Here is a 20,486-nt window from a genome sequence, read left to right as displayed (position 1 = left end):
GTCTTCCATTCTGCTTTAACTCATTTCAGACCACTAAAATAGACACAGTGGCCCCCAGGTCGAGACTTGCAAATCCTAGTCGTCAGATTGTCAGCCACAGTTTTCCTGTGACAGGAGGAATGATTGATTAGCTGAAGACGCAGTGGGAGATGGCTGTTTATGAGGCACTGACTACAGACTAGATATATTTGTGTTGTCAGAGGGGAACCATTTGGGTCAGGTGGATCTCATGCCCTCTCTCTCTCCCTCCCCACTCTCCCCTCACACTAACCTGTTTCTCTTCCACAGAGAGGCCACAGGACATTATAGAGTCCGCTGTTGCTGCTGCTGTACTCAGAGACAGTCTCTCTATCAGAATCTTCTCCTGACCGTGGTTCTACCAGAGAGACAGAAGCAGAGAGGCTGTGTGTCCAGAGCTCTCCAGTACAGTCTCTGGAGCTCTATCCTGCTACCATGGCCCTTGAGTGCACTGCGTCCCATTGGTGAGCGAGGGGCATCAGAGGGCAGAAGACATGTTGGGACAGAGGCCTGGGGACCGCACTGAAGCTTGCTGTAGTAACCATGGAAATGCTATGGAGGACCTTGGCCTGCATTGTTGTCATCATCGTCATGGTTGCCACCGAGGTCGCAGAAAGTCAGACTGCTGAAAAGTTCACCCAGTCACAAGGTGAGCAGAGATCGGGTCGACTCCATTCCTCTCTTCTGTTTGACATAAATGGACATGTTTAAATGTATAAATGTTGATCCTGAATATACAGTATGATTGCAGTATGTTATTATTGCTATCATATTGTATTATTCTCTATCCTGAACTGTGAAAGTGCTTCAACATTTCCAGTCCTGGTGCCTCACTCAAGCAGGTAAAGGACCAATTCAATGAGCTGTTCCATACAGTGGGGAGGGCGTCTTCTAACCTGACCCACACACCAGGGTAGTGGCCCTGCTAAACTTGAACCCTGCCCTCACGAATCAACTCCAGAGACAGAGAGCCATGCGCCAACCCCCTAACACTAACCCCACCACTCCTCAGCCAGACCAATCCCATTTAGGCTCGGACGTAAATACCCAGAGTGTCCATGGCTTGTCATGCAGAACAAGGCACTGATTGTGTATTTCCTATGCTTAACCTCTGCACCCTGTACGTCATGTTTCCAATTGTCTGCCATACTGCTTCCTTAAAAACCACCACAGGCCATGTCACGAACGTTGTTGTAAGAATCGGACCAAGGTGCAGCGTGGGTTGGGTTCATCATCTTTATTTCATGTGAAGCAGCAAAAAACAATAAAGAAGAAAGAAACTAACGTGAAGCTATGTAGTACTAACCAGCAACTTTACACAAAATAAGATCCCACAACAAACAGGTGGGAAAAGGCTGCCTAAATATGATCCCCAATCAGAGACAACGATAGCTGCCTCTGATTGGGAACCATACCAGGCCGACATAGAATATAACAAAATATAACAAAACTAGAATGCCCACCCGAGTCACACCCTGACATAACCCAAAATAGAGAATAAATGATCTCTAAGGTCAGGGCGTGACAGGTCCATTCATTTAGGTTCTCTGTTTAAACTGAGCTCTCGAAGGACACTTTAAAAAAAACATTTTTGTTGTTGTTGTATTTTACCCCCTTTTTGTGATATACAATTGTGATCCAATTACGATCTTGTTTCATCACCGCAACTCCCCAAAGGGCTCAGGAGAGGTGAAGGTCGAATCATGTGCCCTCCGAAACGTGACCCACCAAACAACGCTTCTTAACACCTGCCAGCTTAACCCGGAAGCCAGCTGCACCAATGTGTCAGAGGAAACACCGTTCAACTGCCGAGCACTGTCAGCCTGCAGGCGCCTGGCCCGCCACAAGGAGTCGCTCGAGTGCGATGAGCCAATTAAAGCCCCCCCCCCGGCCAAACCCTCCCCTAACCCGGACGACACTAGGCCAATTGTGTGCCGCCCTATGGGACACCCGATCACGGACGGTTGTGACACAGCCCGGGATCGAACCCGGGTCTGTAGTGACGCCTTAGACTGCTGCGCCACTCGGGAGGCCAGAAGGACACTTTTCTAACACACAAATGAAACCAGCTTCATTGATGATTGATGGTAATATTTTTTTATTAGTTAGCATTTATCACAAGTATTCACTGGAAAATGCAACAAGTAGGTCATAGCTTAATTTGTTAATGGTTTGAAATTCAATTGCAGTACGTCTGGCCTTATACATTACAGCACCACTGTTAGATTCCTCCACACTTGTCATGTCTCCCAAAATGGATATTGACTCCTGGCCAAGTGTAAGTTGTTATCTCACAGAATGGTAACCCCTTTAAGTCATTCTAGATTAAAACCTTCAACAAAAACAGAATTAGAAAATGGGAAATTTGCTGAGGGCATGAAATCTGCCTATATTTGCTGCTGCAATTCTAGACAAGCTGCAGAGTATATTTGGCTAGTGTCTTTGTGTTTATTTAAAAGAAAGAGAGGACAAATATGCAGACATGGCGTAGTTGGAGAATTGTTTTATTTTATAAACAATATTCTCTCCCTTTTCCCTTGAAATAAGTGAATAATGAGGTAAGCCATTGTGGTAGTGGCATTAAGTCATTTAGTTCAGGGTTATTAAACCATTTCATGAAATCTATACAGTACCAGTCAAAGGTTTGGACACACCTACTCATTCAAGGGTTTTTCTTTATTTTTACTATTGTCTACATTGTATAATAATAGTGAAGACATCAAAATGAAGAAATAAAACATATGGAATCATGTTGTAACCCAAAAAGTGTTAAACACATCAACATATATTTTAGATTTTAGATTCTTGAATGTAGGCACCCTTTGCCTTGATGACAGCTTTGCAGACTCTTGGCATTCTCTCAACCAGCTTCACCTGGAATGCTTTTCCAACAGCCTTGAATGAGTTCCCACATATGCTTAGCACTTGTTGGCCGCTTTTCCTGTCATGCAGGTGAATGAGGACCCAAAAGCGACTTGGCGAAAACAGAGTATTTAATCCAGAATAAACTTTACAAAACAAAAAGCATAATACTACACGTAAAGACGAGAACGGACTGGAGACTTGATCGAGAACTGCAGGTTGCCTCGGGAAGGCACTTGAACCTAGCAGACTCAGACACCTGCTCACCACGCAGCATCTGAGGGAAACACGACACGACAGGGCAAAACATAGACACAGCACGGTGAATTATAAATGAGGAACCGACAGGGCAGGTACGGGAAACAAGGAGTGAAATAGGGACTCTAATCAGGGAAAAGGATCGGGAACAGGTGTGGGAAGACTAAATGATGATTAGGGGAATAGGAACAGCTGGGAGCAGGAACGGAACGATAGAGAGAAGAGAGAGCGAGAGAGTGAGAGAGGGAGGGGGAGAGAGAGGGATAGAAAGAGGGAAAGAACCTAATAAGACCAGCAGAGGGAAACGAATAGAATGGGAAGCACAGGGACAAGACAAGATAATAAATGACAAAACATGACAGTACCCCCCCACTCACCGAGCGCCTCCTGGCGCACTCGAGGAGGAATCCTGGCGGCAACGGAGGAAATCATCAATGAGTGAACGGTCCAGCACGTCCCGAGACGGAACCCAACTCCTCTCCTCAGGACCGTAACCCTCCCAATCCACTAAGTATTGGTGACCCCGTCCCCGAGAACGCATGTCCATGATCTTATGTACCTTGTAAATAGGTGCGCTCTCGACAAGGACGGGAGGGGGGAGGGAAGACGAACGGGGGTGCGAAGAAAGGGCTTAACACAGGAGACATGGAAGACAGGATGGACGCGACGAAGATGTCGCGGAAGAAGCAGTCGCACAGCGACAGGATTGACGACCTGGGAGACACGGAACGGACCAATGAACCGCGGAGTCAACTTACGAGAAGCTGTCGTAAGCGGAAGGTTGCGAGTGGAAAGCCACACTCTCTGGCCGCAACAATACCTAGGACTCTTAATCCTGCGTTTATTGGCGGCTCTCACAGTCTGTGCCCTGTAGCGGCAAAGTGCAGACCTCACCCTCCTCCAGGTGCGCTCACAACGTTGGACAAACGCTTGAGCGGAGGGAACGCTGGACTCGGCAAGCTGGGAAGAGAATAGAGGAGGCTGATAACCCAGACTACTCTGAAACGGAGATAACCCGGTAGCAGACGAAGGAAGCGAGTTGTGAGCGTATTCTGCCCAGGGGAGCTGTTCTGCCCAAGACGCAGGGTTTCTGAAAGAAAGGCTGCGTAGTATGCGACCAATCGTCTGATTGGCCCTCTCTGCTTGACCGTTAGACTGGGGATGAAACCCGGAAGAGAGACTGACGGACGCACCAATCAAACGACAGAACTCCCTCCAAAACTGTGACGTGAATTGCGGGCCTCTGTCTGAAACGGCGTCTAACGGGAGGCCATGAATTCTGAACACATTCTCGATAATGATTTGTGCCGTCTCCTTAGCGGAAGGAAGTTTAGCGAGGGGAATGAAATGTGCCGCCTTAGAGAACCTATCGACAACCGTAAGAATCACAGTCTTCCCCGCAGACAAAGGCAGACCGGTAATGAAGTCTAGGGCGATGTGAGACCATGGTCGAGAAGGAATGGGGAGCGGTCTGAGACGACCGGCAGGAGGAGAGTTACCCGACTTAGTCTGCGCGCAGTCCGAACAAGCAGCCACGAAACGGCGCGTGTCACGCTCCTGAGTCGGCCACCAAAAGCGCTGGCGAATAGACGCAAGAGTGCCTCGAACACCGGGATGACCAGCTAACTTGGCAGAGTGAGCCCACTGAAGAACAGCCAGACGAGTGGAAACAGGAACGAAAAGGAGGTTACTAGGACAAGCGCGCGGCGACGCAGTGTGCGTGAGTGCTTGCTTAACCTGTCTTTCAATTCCCCAGACTGTCAACCCGACAACACGCCCATAAGGAAGAATCCCCTCGGGATCAGTAGAAGCCACAGAAGAACTAAACAGACGGGATAAGGCATCAGGCTTGGTGTTCTTGCTACCCGGACGGTAAGAAATCACAAACTCGAAACGAGCGAAAAACAACGCCCAACGAGCTTGACGGGCATTAAGTCGTTTGGCAGAACGGATGTACTCAAGGTTCTTATGGTCTGTCCAAACGACAAAAGGAACGGTCGCCCCCTCCAACCACTGTCGCCATTCGCCTAGGGCTAAGCGGATGGCGAGCAGTTCACGGTTACCCACATCATAGTTGCGCTCAGATGGCGACAGGCGATGAGAAAAATAAGCGCAAGGATGAACCTTATCGTCAGACTGGAAGCGCTGGGATAGAATGGCTCCCACGCCTACCTCTGAAGCGTCAACCTCGACAATGAATTGTCTAGTGACGTCAGGAGTAACGAGGATAGGAGCGGACGTAAAACGTTCTTTTAGAAGATCAAAAGCTCCCTGGGCGGAACCGGACCACTTAAAACACGTCTTGACAGAAGTAAGAGCTGTGAGAGGGGCAGCAACTTGACCGAAATTACGAATGAAACGCCGATAGAAATTAGCGAAACCTAAAAAGCGCTGCAACTCGACACGTGACCTTGGAACGGGCCAATCACTGACAGCTTGGACCTTAGCGGAATCCATCTGAATGCCTTCAGCGGAAATAACGGAACCGAGAAAAGTAACGGAGGAGACATGAAAAGAGCACTTCTCAGCCTTTACGTAGAGACAATTCTCTAAAAGGCGCTGTAGAACACGTCGAACGTGCTGAACATGAATCTCGAGTGACGGTGAAAAAATCAGGATATCGTCAAGATAGACAAAAACAAAGATGTTCAGCATGTCTCTCAGAACATCATTAACTAATGCCTGAAAAACAGCTGGCGCATTGGCGAGACCAAACGGCAGAACCCGGTACTCAAAATGCCCTAACGGAGTGTTAAACGCCGTTTTCCACTCGTCCCCCTCTCTGATGCGCACGAGATGGTAAGCGTTACGAAGGTCCAACTTAGTAAAGCACCTGGCTCCCTGCAGAATCTCGAAGGCTGATGACATAAGGGGAAGCGGATAACGATTCTTAACCGTTATGTCATTCAGCCCTCGATAATCCACGCAGGGCGCAGAGTACCGTCCTTCTTCTTAACAAAAAGAACCCCGCCCCGGCCGGAGAGGAAGAAGGCACTATGGTACCGGCGTCAAGAGACACAGATAAATAATCCTCGAGAGCCTTACGTTCGGGAGCCGACAGAGAGTATAGTCTACCCCGAGGAGGAGTGGTCCCCGGAAGGAGATCAATACTACAATCATACGACCGGTGAGGAGGAAGGGAGTTGGCTCGGGACCGACTGAAGACCGTGCGCAGATCATGATATTCCTCCGGCACTCCTGTCAAATCGCCAGGTTCCTCCTGAGAAGTGGGGACAGAAGAAATGGGAGGGATGGCAGACATTAAGCACTTCACATGACAAGATACGTTCCAGGATAGGATAGAATTACAAGACCAATTAATAGAAGGATTATGACATACTAGCCAGGGATGACCCAAAACAACAGGTGTGAAAGGTGAACGAAAAATCAAAAAAGAAATAGTCTCACTGTGGTTACCAGATACTGTGAGAGTTAAAGGTAGTGTCTCAAATCTGATACTGGGAAGATGACTACCATCTAAGGCAAACATGGGCGTAGGCTTGTCTAACTGTCTGAAAGGAATGTTATGTTTCCGAACCCATGCTTCGTCCATGAAACAACCCTCAGCCCCAGAGTCAATCAAGGCACTGCATGTAGCACCCGAACCGGTCCAGCGTAGATGGACCGACATAGTAGTACAAGATCTAGATGAAGAGACCTGAGTAGTAGCGCTCACCAGTAGCCCTCCGCTTACTGATGGGCTCTGGCCTCTTACTGGACATGAATTAACAAAATGTCCATCAAATCCGCAATAGAGGCACAGGCGGTTGGTGATCCTCCGTTCCCTCTCCTTAGTCGAGATGCGAATCCCTCCCAGCTGCATGGGCTCAGTCTCAGAGCCAGAGGAGGGAGATGGTTGCGATGCGGAGCAGGGAAACACCGTTGATGCGAGCTCTCTTCCACGAGCCTGGTGACGAAGATCTACCCGTCGTTCTATGCGGATGGCGAGAGCAATCAAAGAGTCCACACTGGAAGGAACCTCCCGAGAGAGAATCTCATCTTTGACCACTGTGTGGAGTCCCTCCAGAAAACGAGCGAGCAGCGCCGGCTCGTTCCAGTCACTAGAGGCAGCAAGAGTACGAAACTCTATAGAGTAATCCGTTATGGATCGATCACCTTGGCATAGGGAAGCCAGGACCCTAGAAGCCTCCCCACCAAAAACTGAACGGTCAAAAACCCGAATCATCTCCTCTTTAAAGTTCTGGTAATTGTTAGAACAATCAGCCCTTGCCTCCCAGATAGCTGTGCCCCACTCTCGGGCCCGGCCAGTAAGGAGTGAAATGACGTAAGCAACCCGAGCTCTCTCTCTAGAGTATGTGTTGGGTTGGAGAGAGAACACAATCTCACACTGGGTGAGAAAGGAGCGGCACTCAGTGGGCTGCCCGGAGTAGCAAGGTGGGTTATTAACCCTAGGTTCTGGAGGCTCGGCAGGCCAGGAAGTAACAGGTGGCACGAGACGAAGACTCTGGAACTGTCCAGAGAGGTCGGAAACCTGAGCGGCCAGGCTCTCCACGGCATGGCGAGCAGCAGACAATTCCTGCTCGTGTCTGCCGAGCATGGCTCCTTGGATCTCGACGGCAGTGTTACGAGCGTCTGTAGTCGCTGGGTCCATTCCTTGGTCGGTTTCTTCTGTCATGCAGGTGAATGAGGACCCAAAAGCGACTTGGCGAAAACAGAGTATTTAATCCAGAATAAACTTTACAAAACAAAAAGCATAATACTACACGTAAAGACGAGAACGGACTGGAGACTTGATCGAGAACTGCAGGTTGCCTCGGGAAGGCACTTGAACCTAGCAGACTCAGACACCTGCTCACCACGCAGCATCTGAGGGAAACACGACACGACAGGGCAAAACATAGACACAGCACGGTGAATTATAAATGAGGAACCGACAGGGCAGGTACGGGAAACAAGGAGTGAAATAGGGACTCTAATCAGGGAAAAGGATCGGGAACAGGTGTGGGAAGACTAAATGATGATTAGGGGAATAGGAACAGCTGGGAGCAGGAACGGAACGATAGAGAGAAGAGAGAGCGAGAGAGTGAGAGAGGGAGGGGGAGAGAGAGGGATAGAAAGAGGGAAAGAACCTAATAAGACCAGCAGAGGGAAACGAATAGAATGGGAAGCACAGGGACAAGACAAGATAATAAATGACAAAACATGACATTTCCTTCACTCTGCGGTCCAACCCAAACCATCTCAGTTGGGTTGAGGTTGGGTGATTGTGGAGGCCAGGTCATCTGATGCAGCACTCCACTCTCCTTGGTAAAATAGCCCTTACACAGATTGGAGGTGTGGTGGGTCATTGTCCTGTTGAAAAACAAATGATAGTCTCACTAAGCGCAAACCAGATGTGATGGCGTATCGCTGCAGAATGCTGTGATAGACATTCTGGTTAAGTGTGCCTTGAATTCTAAATAAATCACAGATAGTGTCACCAGCAAAGCACCCCCACACTATCACACCTCTGCCTCCATGCTTCACGGTGGGAACCACACATGTGGAGATCATCCGTTCACCTACTCTGCGTCTCACAAAGACACAGCGGGTTGGAACCAAAAATCTCAAATTTGGACTCATCAGACCAGAGGACAGATTTCCACCGGTCTAATGTCCATTGCTCATGTTTCTTGGCCCAGGCAAGTCTCTTCTTCTTATTGGTGTCTTCTTAGTGGTTTCTTTGCAGGATTTCGACCACGAAGGTCTGATTCATGCAGTGTTCTCTGAACAGTTGATGTTGAGATGTGTCTGTTACTTGAACTCTTGAGAGGCATTTATTTGGTCTACAATCTGAGGTGCTGTTAACTCTAATGAACTTATCTTCTGCAGCAGTGGTAACACTGGGTCTTCCTTTCCTGTGACGGTCCTCATGAGAGCCAGTTTCATCATAGCGCTTTATGGTTTTTGCGACTGCACTTGAAGAAACTTTCAAAGTTCTTCAAATTTTCCGTATTGCCTGACTTTCATGTCTTAAAGTAATGATAGACTGTCATTTCTCTTTGCTTATTTGAGCTGTTATTGCCATAATATGGACTTGGTCTTTTACCAAATAGGGCTATCTTCTGTATACCACCTCTACCTTGTCACCACACAACTAATTGGCTCAAATACATTAAAAAGGAAAGATATTCCACAAATGAACTTTTTACAAGGCACATCTGTTAATTGAAATGCATTTCAGGTGACTACCTCATGAAGCTGGTTGAGAGAATGCCAAGAATGTGCAAACTGTCATCAAGGCAAAGGGTGGCTAACTTTGAAGAATCTGAAATATAAAATATATTTGATTTGTTTAACACTTTTTTGGTTACCCGTGGCTTGGTTTTTGCTGGTGGTTCAATATTCCCAGTTCTTCAATATTCCCAGTTAAGAAGTTTTAGGTTGTAGTTATTATATGAATTATGATGTGTCGACTATTTCCCTCTATACCATTTGTTTTTCATATACCTTTGGCTATTTGATGTTCTTATAGGCACTTTTGCCAGCCGAATCTCAGGAGTTGGTAGGCTTGAAGTCATCAACAGCGCTGTGTTTCTAGAATTGCTAAGAGCTGCTGGCAAAATGCAGTAAAGTGCTGTTTGAATGAATGCTTATGAGCCTGTTGCTGCCTACCACCTCTCAGCCAGACTGTTCTAACAAATATCAAATCAGACTTAATTATAATATAATAAACACAGAAATACGAGCCTTTGGTCATAAATATGGTCTGATCCGGAAACTATCATTTCGAAAACAAAACGTTTATTATTTCAGTGAAATACGTAACTGTTCCGTATATTTTCGAACGGGTGGCAACCCTAAGTCTAAATATTGCTGTTACATTGCACAACCTTCAATGTTATGTCATAATTATGTAAAACGCAAGAGAACGCAAGAGAAGTGACACAATTTCCTTAGTTAATATGGCCTGCTAACATGAATTTCTTCTAACTATATGTGAACTAAATGCGATTGCAAGAGAAGTGACACAATTCCTTTAGTTAATATTGCCTGTTAACATGAATTTCTTTTAACTATATGTGAACTAAATATGAACGCAAGAGAAGTGACACAATTCCTTCAGTTAATATTGCCTGTTAACATGAATTTCTTTTTTACTAAATATTCACATTAAAAAAATTATACTTCTGTGTATTGATTTTAAGAAAGTTATTGATGTTTATGGTTAGGGACATTTGTGAAACGAGCTCAGGCCCTGAAGCTAGGATATGCATATTGCATAACTTGAAGTATGAGCAAACTACATAACATTTAGTGTGAAGTCATCCAGGTACATTTGGGCAAATCTTGAAGGAGACATTTACATTCATATTACATTTTTCTGCAAGAATATTGTCAAATCTGTATACTTGGACCTTGATTGAGCTTTTCCAGTATTAGTAGCCATATTATAAGTTCAACATGTGCAAACAACCAGTTTTCATAACTTCATAACTCTGAATATTATTATAATTTTAGTCCAAAACGAAAAGGATGGCTGTCGCACAAGGTTAGCAGCTACATTTTCCCGACAGACACAGGGTTTCTGGATACTCACGTAAAGCACAGCTCATTGCCTATCTAGCTAGCTTTATTTGACCCCAATTGATGCTTATTTGACAAAATTATAGTCGATCAAGTGAAGACCATCCTCGTCATCGTCGTGCCATGAAGGCGTCGCTCTCTGACCAAATTTGGTGTCCTATAGGATATACTGAACCCCAAATGATATAGTGAAGTCTGGTTACGTTCTAGGATCTCTGAGGAATACATACAAATGTGATTTAATTGGTTGAAACAACATTTAGGGTTAGATATTCACAGATTCTTTTCTTTGCAAATTGAACGAGTGGAAATACAAAATCGATCGTGTATGCTATATGGACCTTTATCTAACAAAACAACACTTCATGTTATCTCTGGGACCCGTTGGATGATAAATCAGAACAAGATTTCAGAATGTATGTAGACATTTCAACTTCAGAGGTGAAAAAAGTCCAGCTTGTTGTTAGGAGCTCTCCTCAAACAATAGCATGGCATTCTTTTCACAGTAATAGCTACTGTAAATTGGACAGTGCAGTTATATTAAGAAAAATGTAAGCTTTCAGCCGATATAAAACTCTTGTATGTACCGACGTGTTATTTCTATAAAACCGTGACACAAGGCGCTGCATGATTTACAATTGATTGTATTTTATAAGATAAGTTTAATGCTAGCTAGCAATTTACCATGGCTCCTCTCAGCCACAAGGTCCTTTTGACGCTGCACTCGTGTAACAGGTGGTCAGGCTGGCACGCAGTTTCCTCGTGGATTTCAATGTAATCTGCCATAATCGGCGCCCAAAAAGGCCCATTACTGATTGTTATGAAAACGTTTTTATCGGCTCTAATTAATCGGCCATGCTGATTAATCGGTCGACCGCTAGTGTAGATTGATGAGGAAAACATGTAATTTAATCCCTTTTAGAATAAGACTGTGATGTAACAAAATGTGGAAAAAGTCAAGGCATCTGAATACGTTCCTAATGCACTGTATATGTGTATAACTTTTCCCTCAGACTGAGGATCCGCACCACAGTCTTATAACTCAGACAGTCAACTGTCCCAGGCCGAGACGAGACGAGACAGACAGACAGACAGACAGACAGACAGACAGACAGACAGACAGACAGACAGACAGACAGACAGAGGCAGGCAGGCAGGCAGGCAGGCAGGCAGGCAGGCAGGCAGGCAGGCAGGCAGGCAGGCAGGCAGGCAGGCAGGCAAATACTGACAGACAAGGAGACATGGAGGGAGACAGAGATGGTGACAGACAGGGCAGACAGAGCTGAGAGCAGAGTTATGAGCATTGAGTAGAGGAACTGCTGACAGGGCCCTATGGTGACTGAGGCTGAGATTGACTCTTTCAGCCAGGCATGGATGACAGACTGGAGAGAGAGACCAGAGAGCCTCTCACCACTCTGCCCAATCTAGAGACAGCTGCAGAACATCTGGTGCAGAGAGAGAGAGAGAAAAAGAGAAAGGGAGGTAGTAGCCTCTCTGGGAACGTTACAGTAAAAAGGGCCACTGTTCTTGTTTCCTTTTCTATTTTTAAAGAGGCTAATTAAAGGTTGCTTTCTTCTAAAAGCTCAAATAAACCAAATCCTGGGTAGTGCGTATGGCAGTTTATTTGCTAAAAGGTGAGCACTCTTTTATGGGCCTCTCTGTTTTACCGGTTGTGTTTATTGGTAAGTAATGATAGTTTCTTCCTCCTGGGGATTAGATAATAGATCAAAATGGGCTTGGAGCAGCTTACCATCAGTTTTATGCCCAATTTTGTCTTGTGATAACATGAGCACTGTGTGATGACCTATAGATGGCTGAGCCTCTGAACCAGTAGGGGACCTGGGAGAGGATCAGAAGCCATGTGACCCTTCAGACCAGACTAAGACTTACTGTACTCTTATACTGTACAGACAACTTTGCTCCCCTCATTTCCATTGTACCAACCATATTTCCCTTTTGAAGTACCCTGCACATGTGGGCACAGTTCATTGGGAGAGGACCGACAGCCGTATGGCAGCCTTATGAAAACAGTGGTGGGGCCAAGTCAGCCCACTAGCTGCCTCACACTCATTAATTAGACAGGCTTATCAGGTGGCTGTGTCTGGACAGATTACTGCTGCGCTGCAGAGAGAGCGCCACAGAGCAAAGCAGGCAGGCAGGCAATCAGGGCACGCGGAGCAGCTGTACAGCTGTGGATCCACGTAGGGGTGGAGGGGATGATGGAGGAGGCGAGATTGGGGGTACGGTAGACTTTTGAAACAATCTATTTTATCTGAATGCTGCCCAGTCCACTCCAGCCCTCCATGAGGCTTTCCTATGTAAATAACATGAAAATACTACTTTTTATTTGGGGCAATTTGTGTATGTTGTCTAAAATGGTGTAGGGGAGTTATTCAAAGATCCTATAACTGGCCGTTGCAGAATGTGCTGAAGGATGTGAAATGGGTCTAGGGGTTGGAGGGGTCTGGGGAGCTGTAATGGTGCTTGCTGTTTGTTTATGCTGGCCTGGCCATGTATACAGAGAGGCCGGGCATAGACTTAAGGTACAGACACTAATCCCTGCCTGTTTACTCTCAGTGGGGAGGGCTGTTTCTCCACAAAACAAGGCTAAAGGCCTCGATGAAAACTGGGCTCATTTCTGTTTACCTTTCCCCTGTTAGTGCAGTGTTTGGAGCGTCGTGTTTGGACAATAAATCTCCGGGCGCAAAGCCGGAGACAGGAAGTATACGATTTCAGGGTTGCCATGGAGACATCCTTTGGCCTTGGGAGGGATAGCGTAGACTGAGAAGTCCTCAAGAATCTCACTAATCACGACTGACTCTGGCCTGTCCTCGAGAGCTTTAAGCCTTGATGATAATGCACATACTGTATATTTGACCAAAGTTGAATTGAAATGTCAAATTTGACATTTGTGCTCTGTCGCTCTCTCTCTCCTCTCTCTGTCTCTGTCCAGCTACGTTCCTGTCCAGCCTGGGCCAGTATGAAATTGTCATCCCGGTTCGTGTGGGGCCGCAGGGCGAGACCCTGGACACAGAGGATGGAGGTGCAGACAGCCCCAACCACCACCGGCGGAGCCACCGCAGTGCTGAGGACCAGCAACAGGACCTGTCCCAGCTGTACTACCAACTCTCCACCACCAAAACTAACTTCTTCCTCAACTTGACCCTGCAGGGGGGCCTGCTGTCCCACCAGTTCCGTGTGGAGTACTGGAGGAGGGGCCGTCTGGCCTGGAGCCACCCTTATGCCCCCCAGTGTCTCTATGTAGGCCACCTGCAGGGTCAGCCCCACTCCAGCATGGTGGCTCTCAGCAACTGTAACGGCCTGGTAAGAACCTGACCCATCTAGTACTGCTAGCACCACTGGCCTGTTGTCCTATAGTCTCTTGTCTTGTTGTCCTGATGTCCTGTTGTCTTGTTGCCCTGTTGTGTTGTCGTGCTGTTGTCCTTGGCCTCAGGGGACCCAGGGCTAATGGAGCTCCAGAGGATTCCTCTGAGTGTAACATTATGATTCTGTGTACCAGGTTAGCTCTGACCCTGAACTAGACCAGGGCATCTGTCTGGCCACATACTATTCTAGGCCTGGAACAGTAATGCACCTGCGTAAACAAGGTATTCCCAAAGCCCATTCTTATCACCAGATTTCCCCTGCTGGTCACAACTCATAACATCACTAAGGCATGTTCACAGCTGTACGTCTCGACCATTCAGTAGCCAGCTAGCACCACCGCCCACGGCAGACCTTTTTGATGGAATGAAATCAGTCAAATAATACAATTCCAATATGCCTTTTGACAGATAAAAGCATTCTCCTTGTCCATTGATTCTTGTGATGTCGTTACAGCTAATAACTAATTGGGCCCATAATAACAGGGGTAAATACAACCAAGGATTGAATCTGCTCACAAAGTGTTAATAAACCCCACACATAATTACTTGTGGTCAGACTAGCGTAACTTAATTCAGCAGGGAATCCGCTGTGTGTCCACGAGAGCATCACTAAACACATTACAGGATTAGGTGCACTCTGAAAGTGTGCCGCTATTGTAGAGACTCAGTGTGACCCTCGGAGGCTGCAGCCAAAAGATCTAATCAGGGGAAGTGTTACAGCGTCTCCCCATCTCCTCTCTGTGGAAAGACTCATGAATCCCCACTAAGATAGGATCACTCTCCCTATGTATCTGACCTACAGAGCAGTTTAGGAGCGAGGTGAGAGCCTGTGTTTGTTTAGGCCCAGGCTGATGAGAGACTGATATGATTATCATCCAGGCCAGGGATAGTTACAGTATGTACTATATCAAATCAAGTAAAAATGTATTTGTCACATGTGCCAGATACAACGGATGTAGACCTAACTGTGAAATGCATGCTTAAGAGCCCTTCCCAGCAAGGCAGAGTTAAAAATTATAATACAAATAAAAATAAAAATAGCAACACAAGAGGAATAAAATAAAATACACAAGAATAGAACCATATACAGGGAATACCAGATCAATGTGGAGCTATATACAGGGAGTACCAGATCAATGTGGAGCTATATACAGGGAATACCAGATCAATGTGGAGTTATATACAGGGAGTACCAGATCAATGTGGAGTTATATACAGGGAGTACCAGATCAATGTGGAGCTATATACAGGGAATACCAGATCAATGTGGAGTTATATACAGGGAGTACCAGATCAATGTGGAGTTATATACAGGGAATACCAGATCAATGTGGAGTTATATACAGGGAGTACCAGATCAATGTGGAGTTATATACAGGGAATACCAGATCAATGTGGAGTTATATACAGGGAGTACCAGATCAATGTGGAGTTATATACAGGGAGTACCAGATCAATGTGGAGTTATATACAGGGAATACCAGATCAATGTGGAGTTATATACAGGGAGTACCAGATCAATGTGGAGTTATATACAGGTAATACCAGATCAATGTGGAGCTATATACAGGGAATACCAGATCAATGTGGAGTTATATACAGGGAGTACCTGTACCAGATCAATGTGGAGCTATATACAGGGAGTACCAGATCAATGTGGAGCTATATACAGGGAGTACCAGATCAATGTGGAGCTATATACAGGGATACCTGTACCAGATCAATGTGGAGCTATATACAGGGAGTACCAGATCAATGTGGAGCTATATACAGGGAGTACCAGTACCAGATCAATGTGGAGCTATATACAGGGAGTACCAGATCAATGTGGAGCTATATACAGGGAGTACCAGTACCAGATCAATGTGGAGCTATATACAGGACTACCAGTACCAGATCAATGTGGAGCTATATACGGGGAGTACCAGATCAATGTGGAGCTATATACAGGACTACCAGTACCAGATCAATGTGGAGCTATATACGGGGAGTACCAGATCAATGTGGAGCTATATACAGGGAGTACCAGATCAATGTGGAGCTATATACAGGGAGTACCAGATCAATGTGGAGCTATATACAGGGATACCTGTACCAGATCAATGTGGAGCTATATACAGGGAGTACCAGATCAATGTGGAGCTATATACAGGGAGTACCAGTACCAGATCAATGTGGAGCTATATACAGGGAGTACCAGATCAATGTGGAGCTATATACAGGGAGTACCAGTACCAGATCAATGTGGAGCTATATACAGGACTACCAGTACCAGATCAATGTGGAGCTATATACGGGGAGTACCAGATCAATGTGGAGCTATATACAGGAGTACCAGTACCAGATCAATGTGGAGCTATATACAGGACTACCAGTACCAGATCAATGTGGAGCTATATACGGGGAGTACCAGATCAATGTGGAGCTATATACAGGGAGTACCAGTACCAGATCAATGTGGAGCTATATACAGGAGTACCAGTACCACATCAATGTGGAGCTATATACAGGGAGTACCAGATCAATGTGGAGCTATATACAGGGAGTACCAGTACCAGATCAATGTGGAGCTATATACAGGGAGTACCTGTACCAGATCAATGTGGAGCTATATACAGGGAGTACCTGTACCAGATCAATGTGGAGCTATATACAGGAGTACCTGTACCAGATCAATGTGGAGCTATATACAGGGAGTACCAGATCAATATGCAGAGGAACGAGGTATTTGAGGTAGATATGTACATGAAGGCAGGGTATAGTGACTAGGCTTCAGCATAGATAATAATAAGGTATTTGAGGTAGATATGTACATGAAGGCAGGGTATAGTGACTAGGTATCAGCATAGATAATAATAAGGTATTTGAGGTAGATATGTACATGAAGGCAGGGTATAGTGACTAGGCATCAGCATAGATAATAATAAGGTATTTGAGGTAGATATGTACATGAAGGCAGGGTATAGTGACTAGGTATCAGCATAGATAATAATAAGGTATTTGAGGTAGATATGTACATGATGGCAGGGTATAGTGACTAGGTATCAGCATAGATAATAATAAGGTATTTGAGGTAGATATGTACATGAAGGCAGGGTATAGTGACTAGGTATCAGCATAGATAATAATAAGGTATTTGAGGTAGATATGTACATGAAGGCAGGGTATAGTGACTAGGCATCAGGATAAATCATAATAAGAGTAAAATAACGAACAGAGTAGCAACAGAAAATGATGAGTGTAAAAGTGTGTGTGTGCGTGTGCGTGTATGTGTTGTGTTGGTATGCATGTGTGTGTTATGTGTGTGTGCGTATGTGCTGCATGTGAATGTGTGTGGGTTTTGTGTGCGTGTCAGTGTAGTGTATCCACTGAGGGGAGATGAGGTGTCACAGGGCTGGCTGTAGACCGTGCTACTGTAAATGGCCTGACAGACAGCAGAGATAGGGACTCCCGTGCATGTCAGTTCTTGTCCCGTCACCACCAACCTTCAGAGGGCCCCTGGCTTTTCCAGCAGGGGGTGATCGTGGCGGGTGGTGAAGAGTACCTCGTCGAGCCTCTGACCCCGGCCGAAAACCTCACTAGGGCGGAGAGGGGGAAGGGACGCCCCCATGTGGTTTACAAGAGGTCATCTCTTCGCCACCAGTACATGGACCAGTCCTGTGGTGTCATTGGTAGGTAGAGCTGTCTGGGTACTGGGCACAACAGGACCCTTTAAACATCCAACTTACGATTGTATTAACATCGTTAATGATACTCTGTACAGCAGTCTCAATTTACAGGGATTAATAACCTCATTTTAATACATTCACCTTAATATCACTCTTACCATCAGTCAAAATGTTGTGGAGTGGCTCTTATCAGGTAGTGTACCCTTTCCTCTATCAGTACCATCAGCCCCTACCTCTGTCTGTGTGACTGTGTCTCAGATGAGAAGCCAGGTAAAGGCATGGCCTGGTGGCAGAGGACTCTGAAGACTCCTCCCAATCCCATCAGCCGAAGCCAGCTGCCCCTGAAGAGGTCTGTGAGCAGAGAGCGCTACGTAGAAACACTGGTGGTGGCCGACAAGATGATGGTGGGGTACCACGGCCGCCGGGACATCGAGCAGTACATCCTGGCTGTCATGAATATTGTAAGTTTCACATCGAGTCAGATCACTACAACTTGCAGGGTGGAAAAATCTGGTTTTCTTTTTGAAAAAGCCCCATAATCTCCTATTGTCCTACTTTATTGTGACTGTGTTGAGGATTGAGTCTAGGATTGTTGTGACTGTGTTGAGGATTGAGTCTAGGATTGTTGTGACTGTGTTGAATGGTTCTCCTGTCTTCACCTGCAGATAGTGTAGCTGAGGTCATGACAACTGCAGTAGTAGTTCTTTTACAGGATATCACTTCACACCCTGTCGCTCAGATGGCTACACACACTCATGTCTGGAATGCCTCCTAGTGAATGGTTGGCCTTATTTTACTGTTCTGCATCCATCTTGTCACAAAAGCCCATTCAGAGGAAACTACAGAAGCACATTGTAAAGTAACCCAAATTACACGAGTCGTGTCAATAATGACAAGTGTCTTTCCCTTGGGTTGTAAGTGATAGTGATGAATGATGTGTCAGCTCTTTTTAAGACTGGTCTTTTCTTGTTTCCCTGGAGGTCAGGTTGCCAAACTGTTCCAGGATTCTAGCCTGGGGAACGCAGTGAACATCGTGGTGACCCGCCTCATCCTGCTCATGGAGGACCAGGTATTCTTTTCTAGACCCATTCTGGAACAATCTCTGCCTTTCAATGGACTCAGTGGAGTCTGCATCCATCCACCTTGCCTCTGCTCTGCTCCGCATCCCAGTCCAGTCCAGCTTGGTTTCCCGGGCCAGCATCTATGAGCTCCTTGTTTGTGTCAAATTCTTGGCTTAAGTCTCTTTCCTCCCCTGCTCTCGGTGGAAACTTGTAAGCGGAGCCGTTTGTGGCAGTGGAGAGAGAGTGACCTGCCAAGCAGCCCAGCCATGACTGCATTTGTTGTTGCTGGTGACCTCTCGGGTCGTTGATATGACGCACATTAGTGCTCTAGAAAAAAGGGCTCTAGAAAAAGTGCAGGCAGTGCGGGCGGGCAGGCAGGCAGGCAGACAGGCAGGCAGGTCGGGTGGGCAGGCAGGCACGCCTCACTGTGGCCCAGTGTCTTATCCACCTACTGCCTGGGGATTGACATGAAGGTCATGTCAGTGCTTGGTCCCGGTCCTGTCCACCAGGCCAGTCAGCCAGGCCCCGTGCTGCTAACGGCATGCGGTCAGACTGAGTGCCAGGACAGGGTTACACTTTCTGACGTAATGTGGACCTAATAAGCCTTCCTACGGAGGATTCAAATGGTATCTGAGGGAGACTAGTGGTTTTGCGGTGAAGACAGCGTGGCAGTCTAATAACAACCTGTATGATTCATACTAGACAGTTGAAAATAATCCCCTGTAATTTGCCCCGGGCATATGCCATCTGACAAAGAAAGAAATGAATAAATAAATGTTATGATCATTAGCAGTAGTATTATTATTATTCTTGCTGTTCGGTCTGTTGAGGTAAGACCAAAAGTAGTCTCGCCGAGAAGAGTGGAGCGGGTCTGTCATTTCCAGCTGAAAACTGCCCCTGGAAAAGAAAATAGACTAGCCAGCCCACTGAGCCCAGAGATGAAGGATTGTGGGATGAGACAATTACTAGTTATGTCACCACCATGGGCATTCCTGTGTTACGAGCCTTACCCAGCTGTGGCCAGGAGAGCATTCCCTCACCTCTGCCAAGGCGGCTAATGGCAGCGAGAAAGCAAAGCAGAGGGAGCTCCTGTCCTCATCAGCTCAGTCCAATAGCCCCGTGACAGAGGGCTGGGCTGCTTAATACTAGGCGCATTGCACAGCTATGGTTGAACTGGTCAACTCTGTTCATGTAGTAAAAATGTATTATTGTTCCACATGGGGAATGTCTGTCTCATTACTCCTTCAGGCCTGTAAATTATTGTCAGGTCGTTGCAGATAGTAAAATTGGCACATCTACGAAAACCTGAAGGTGATTATACAGGTCATTTGATTATTTCACTGTACACTTCCAGATTATGTTGGTTTCAGTTTGTATTCCCTCTCGGTCTCTGTCAGCCGACTCTAGAGATCAACCACCATGCAGGGAAGTCCCTGGACAGCTTCTGTAAGTGGCAGAAGTCCATCCAGAACCGGAATGGCAACGGGAACGCCATCCCAGACAACGGCATCGCTCACCACGACACTGCTGTGCTCATCACCAGGTCAGCACCCCCAGCACCGGAACATTCTTAGTGATTCAGTGTGATAAGCATGCACAACTCAGACTTTCACATAAGTCATTCATTGACCTCAATGGGAGACTTGCTCAAGAATTCGAGATAAGTGCACAGATCTTAAGACAGAATACAGCTCTTAGTACCAAAG

General features: G+C 46.4%; 1 protein-coding gene across 2 annotated transcripts in view; it reads left to right on the top strand.

Annotated features, from left to right (window-relative positions):
- The window catches only part of LOC124037724 (A disintegrin and metalloproteinase with thrombospondin motifs 10-like), a 69,374-nt gene that overhangs the window by 3,827 nt on the left and 45,061 nt on the right, over nt 1-20,486 (top strand). Inside the window, exons 2-7 of one of the 2 annotated variants that reach the window (XM_046352717.1) lie at nt 289-667; nt 13,619-13,989; nt 17,566-17,722; nt 17,978-18,180; nt 18,705-18,788; nt 20,178-20,323. In XM_046352717.1, the coding sequence (XP_046208673.1) occupies nt 562-667; nt 13,619-13,989; nt 17,566-17,722; nt 17,978-18,180; nt 18,705-18,788; nt 20,178-20,323 (1,067 nt within the window). In that variant the 5' untranslated portion in view covers nt 289-561. Of the gene's footprint in view, nt 1-288; nt 668-13,618; nt 13,990-17,562; nt 17,723-17,977; nt 18,181-18,704; nt 18,789-20,177; nt 20,324-20,486 lie in introns of both variants that reach the window. The other variant, XM_046352716.1, reaches the window with a different exon arrangement.

Source organism: Oncorhynchus gorbuscha, linkage group LG06 (genome assembly GCF_021184085.1).
Source record: "Oncorhynchus gorbuscha isolate QuinsamMale2020 ecotype Even-year linkage group LG06, OgorEven_v1.0, whole genome shotgun sequence".
Lineage (NCBI taxonomy): Eukaryota > Metazoa > Chordata > Actinopteri > Salmoniformes > Salmonidae > Oncorhynchus > Oncorhynchus gorbuscha.
This window is presented reverse-complemented; position numbering and strand designations above follow the sequence as displayed.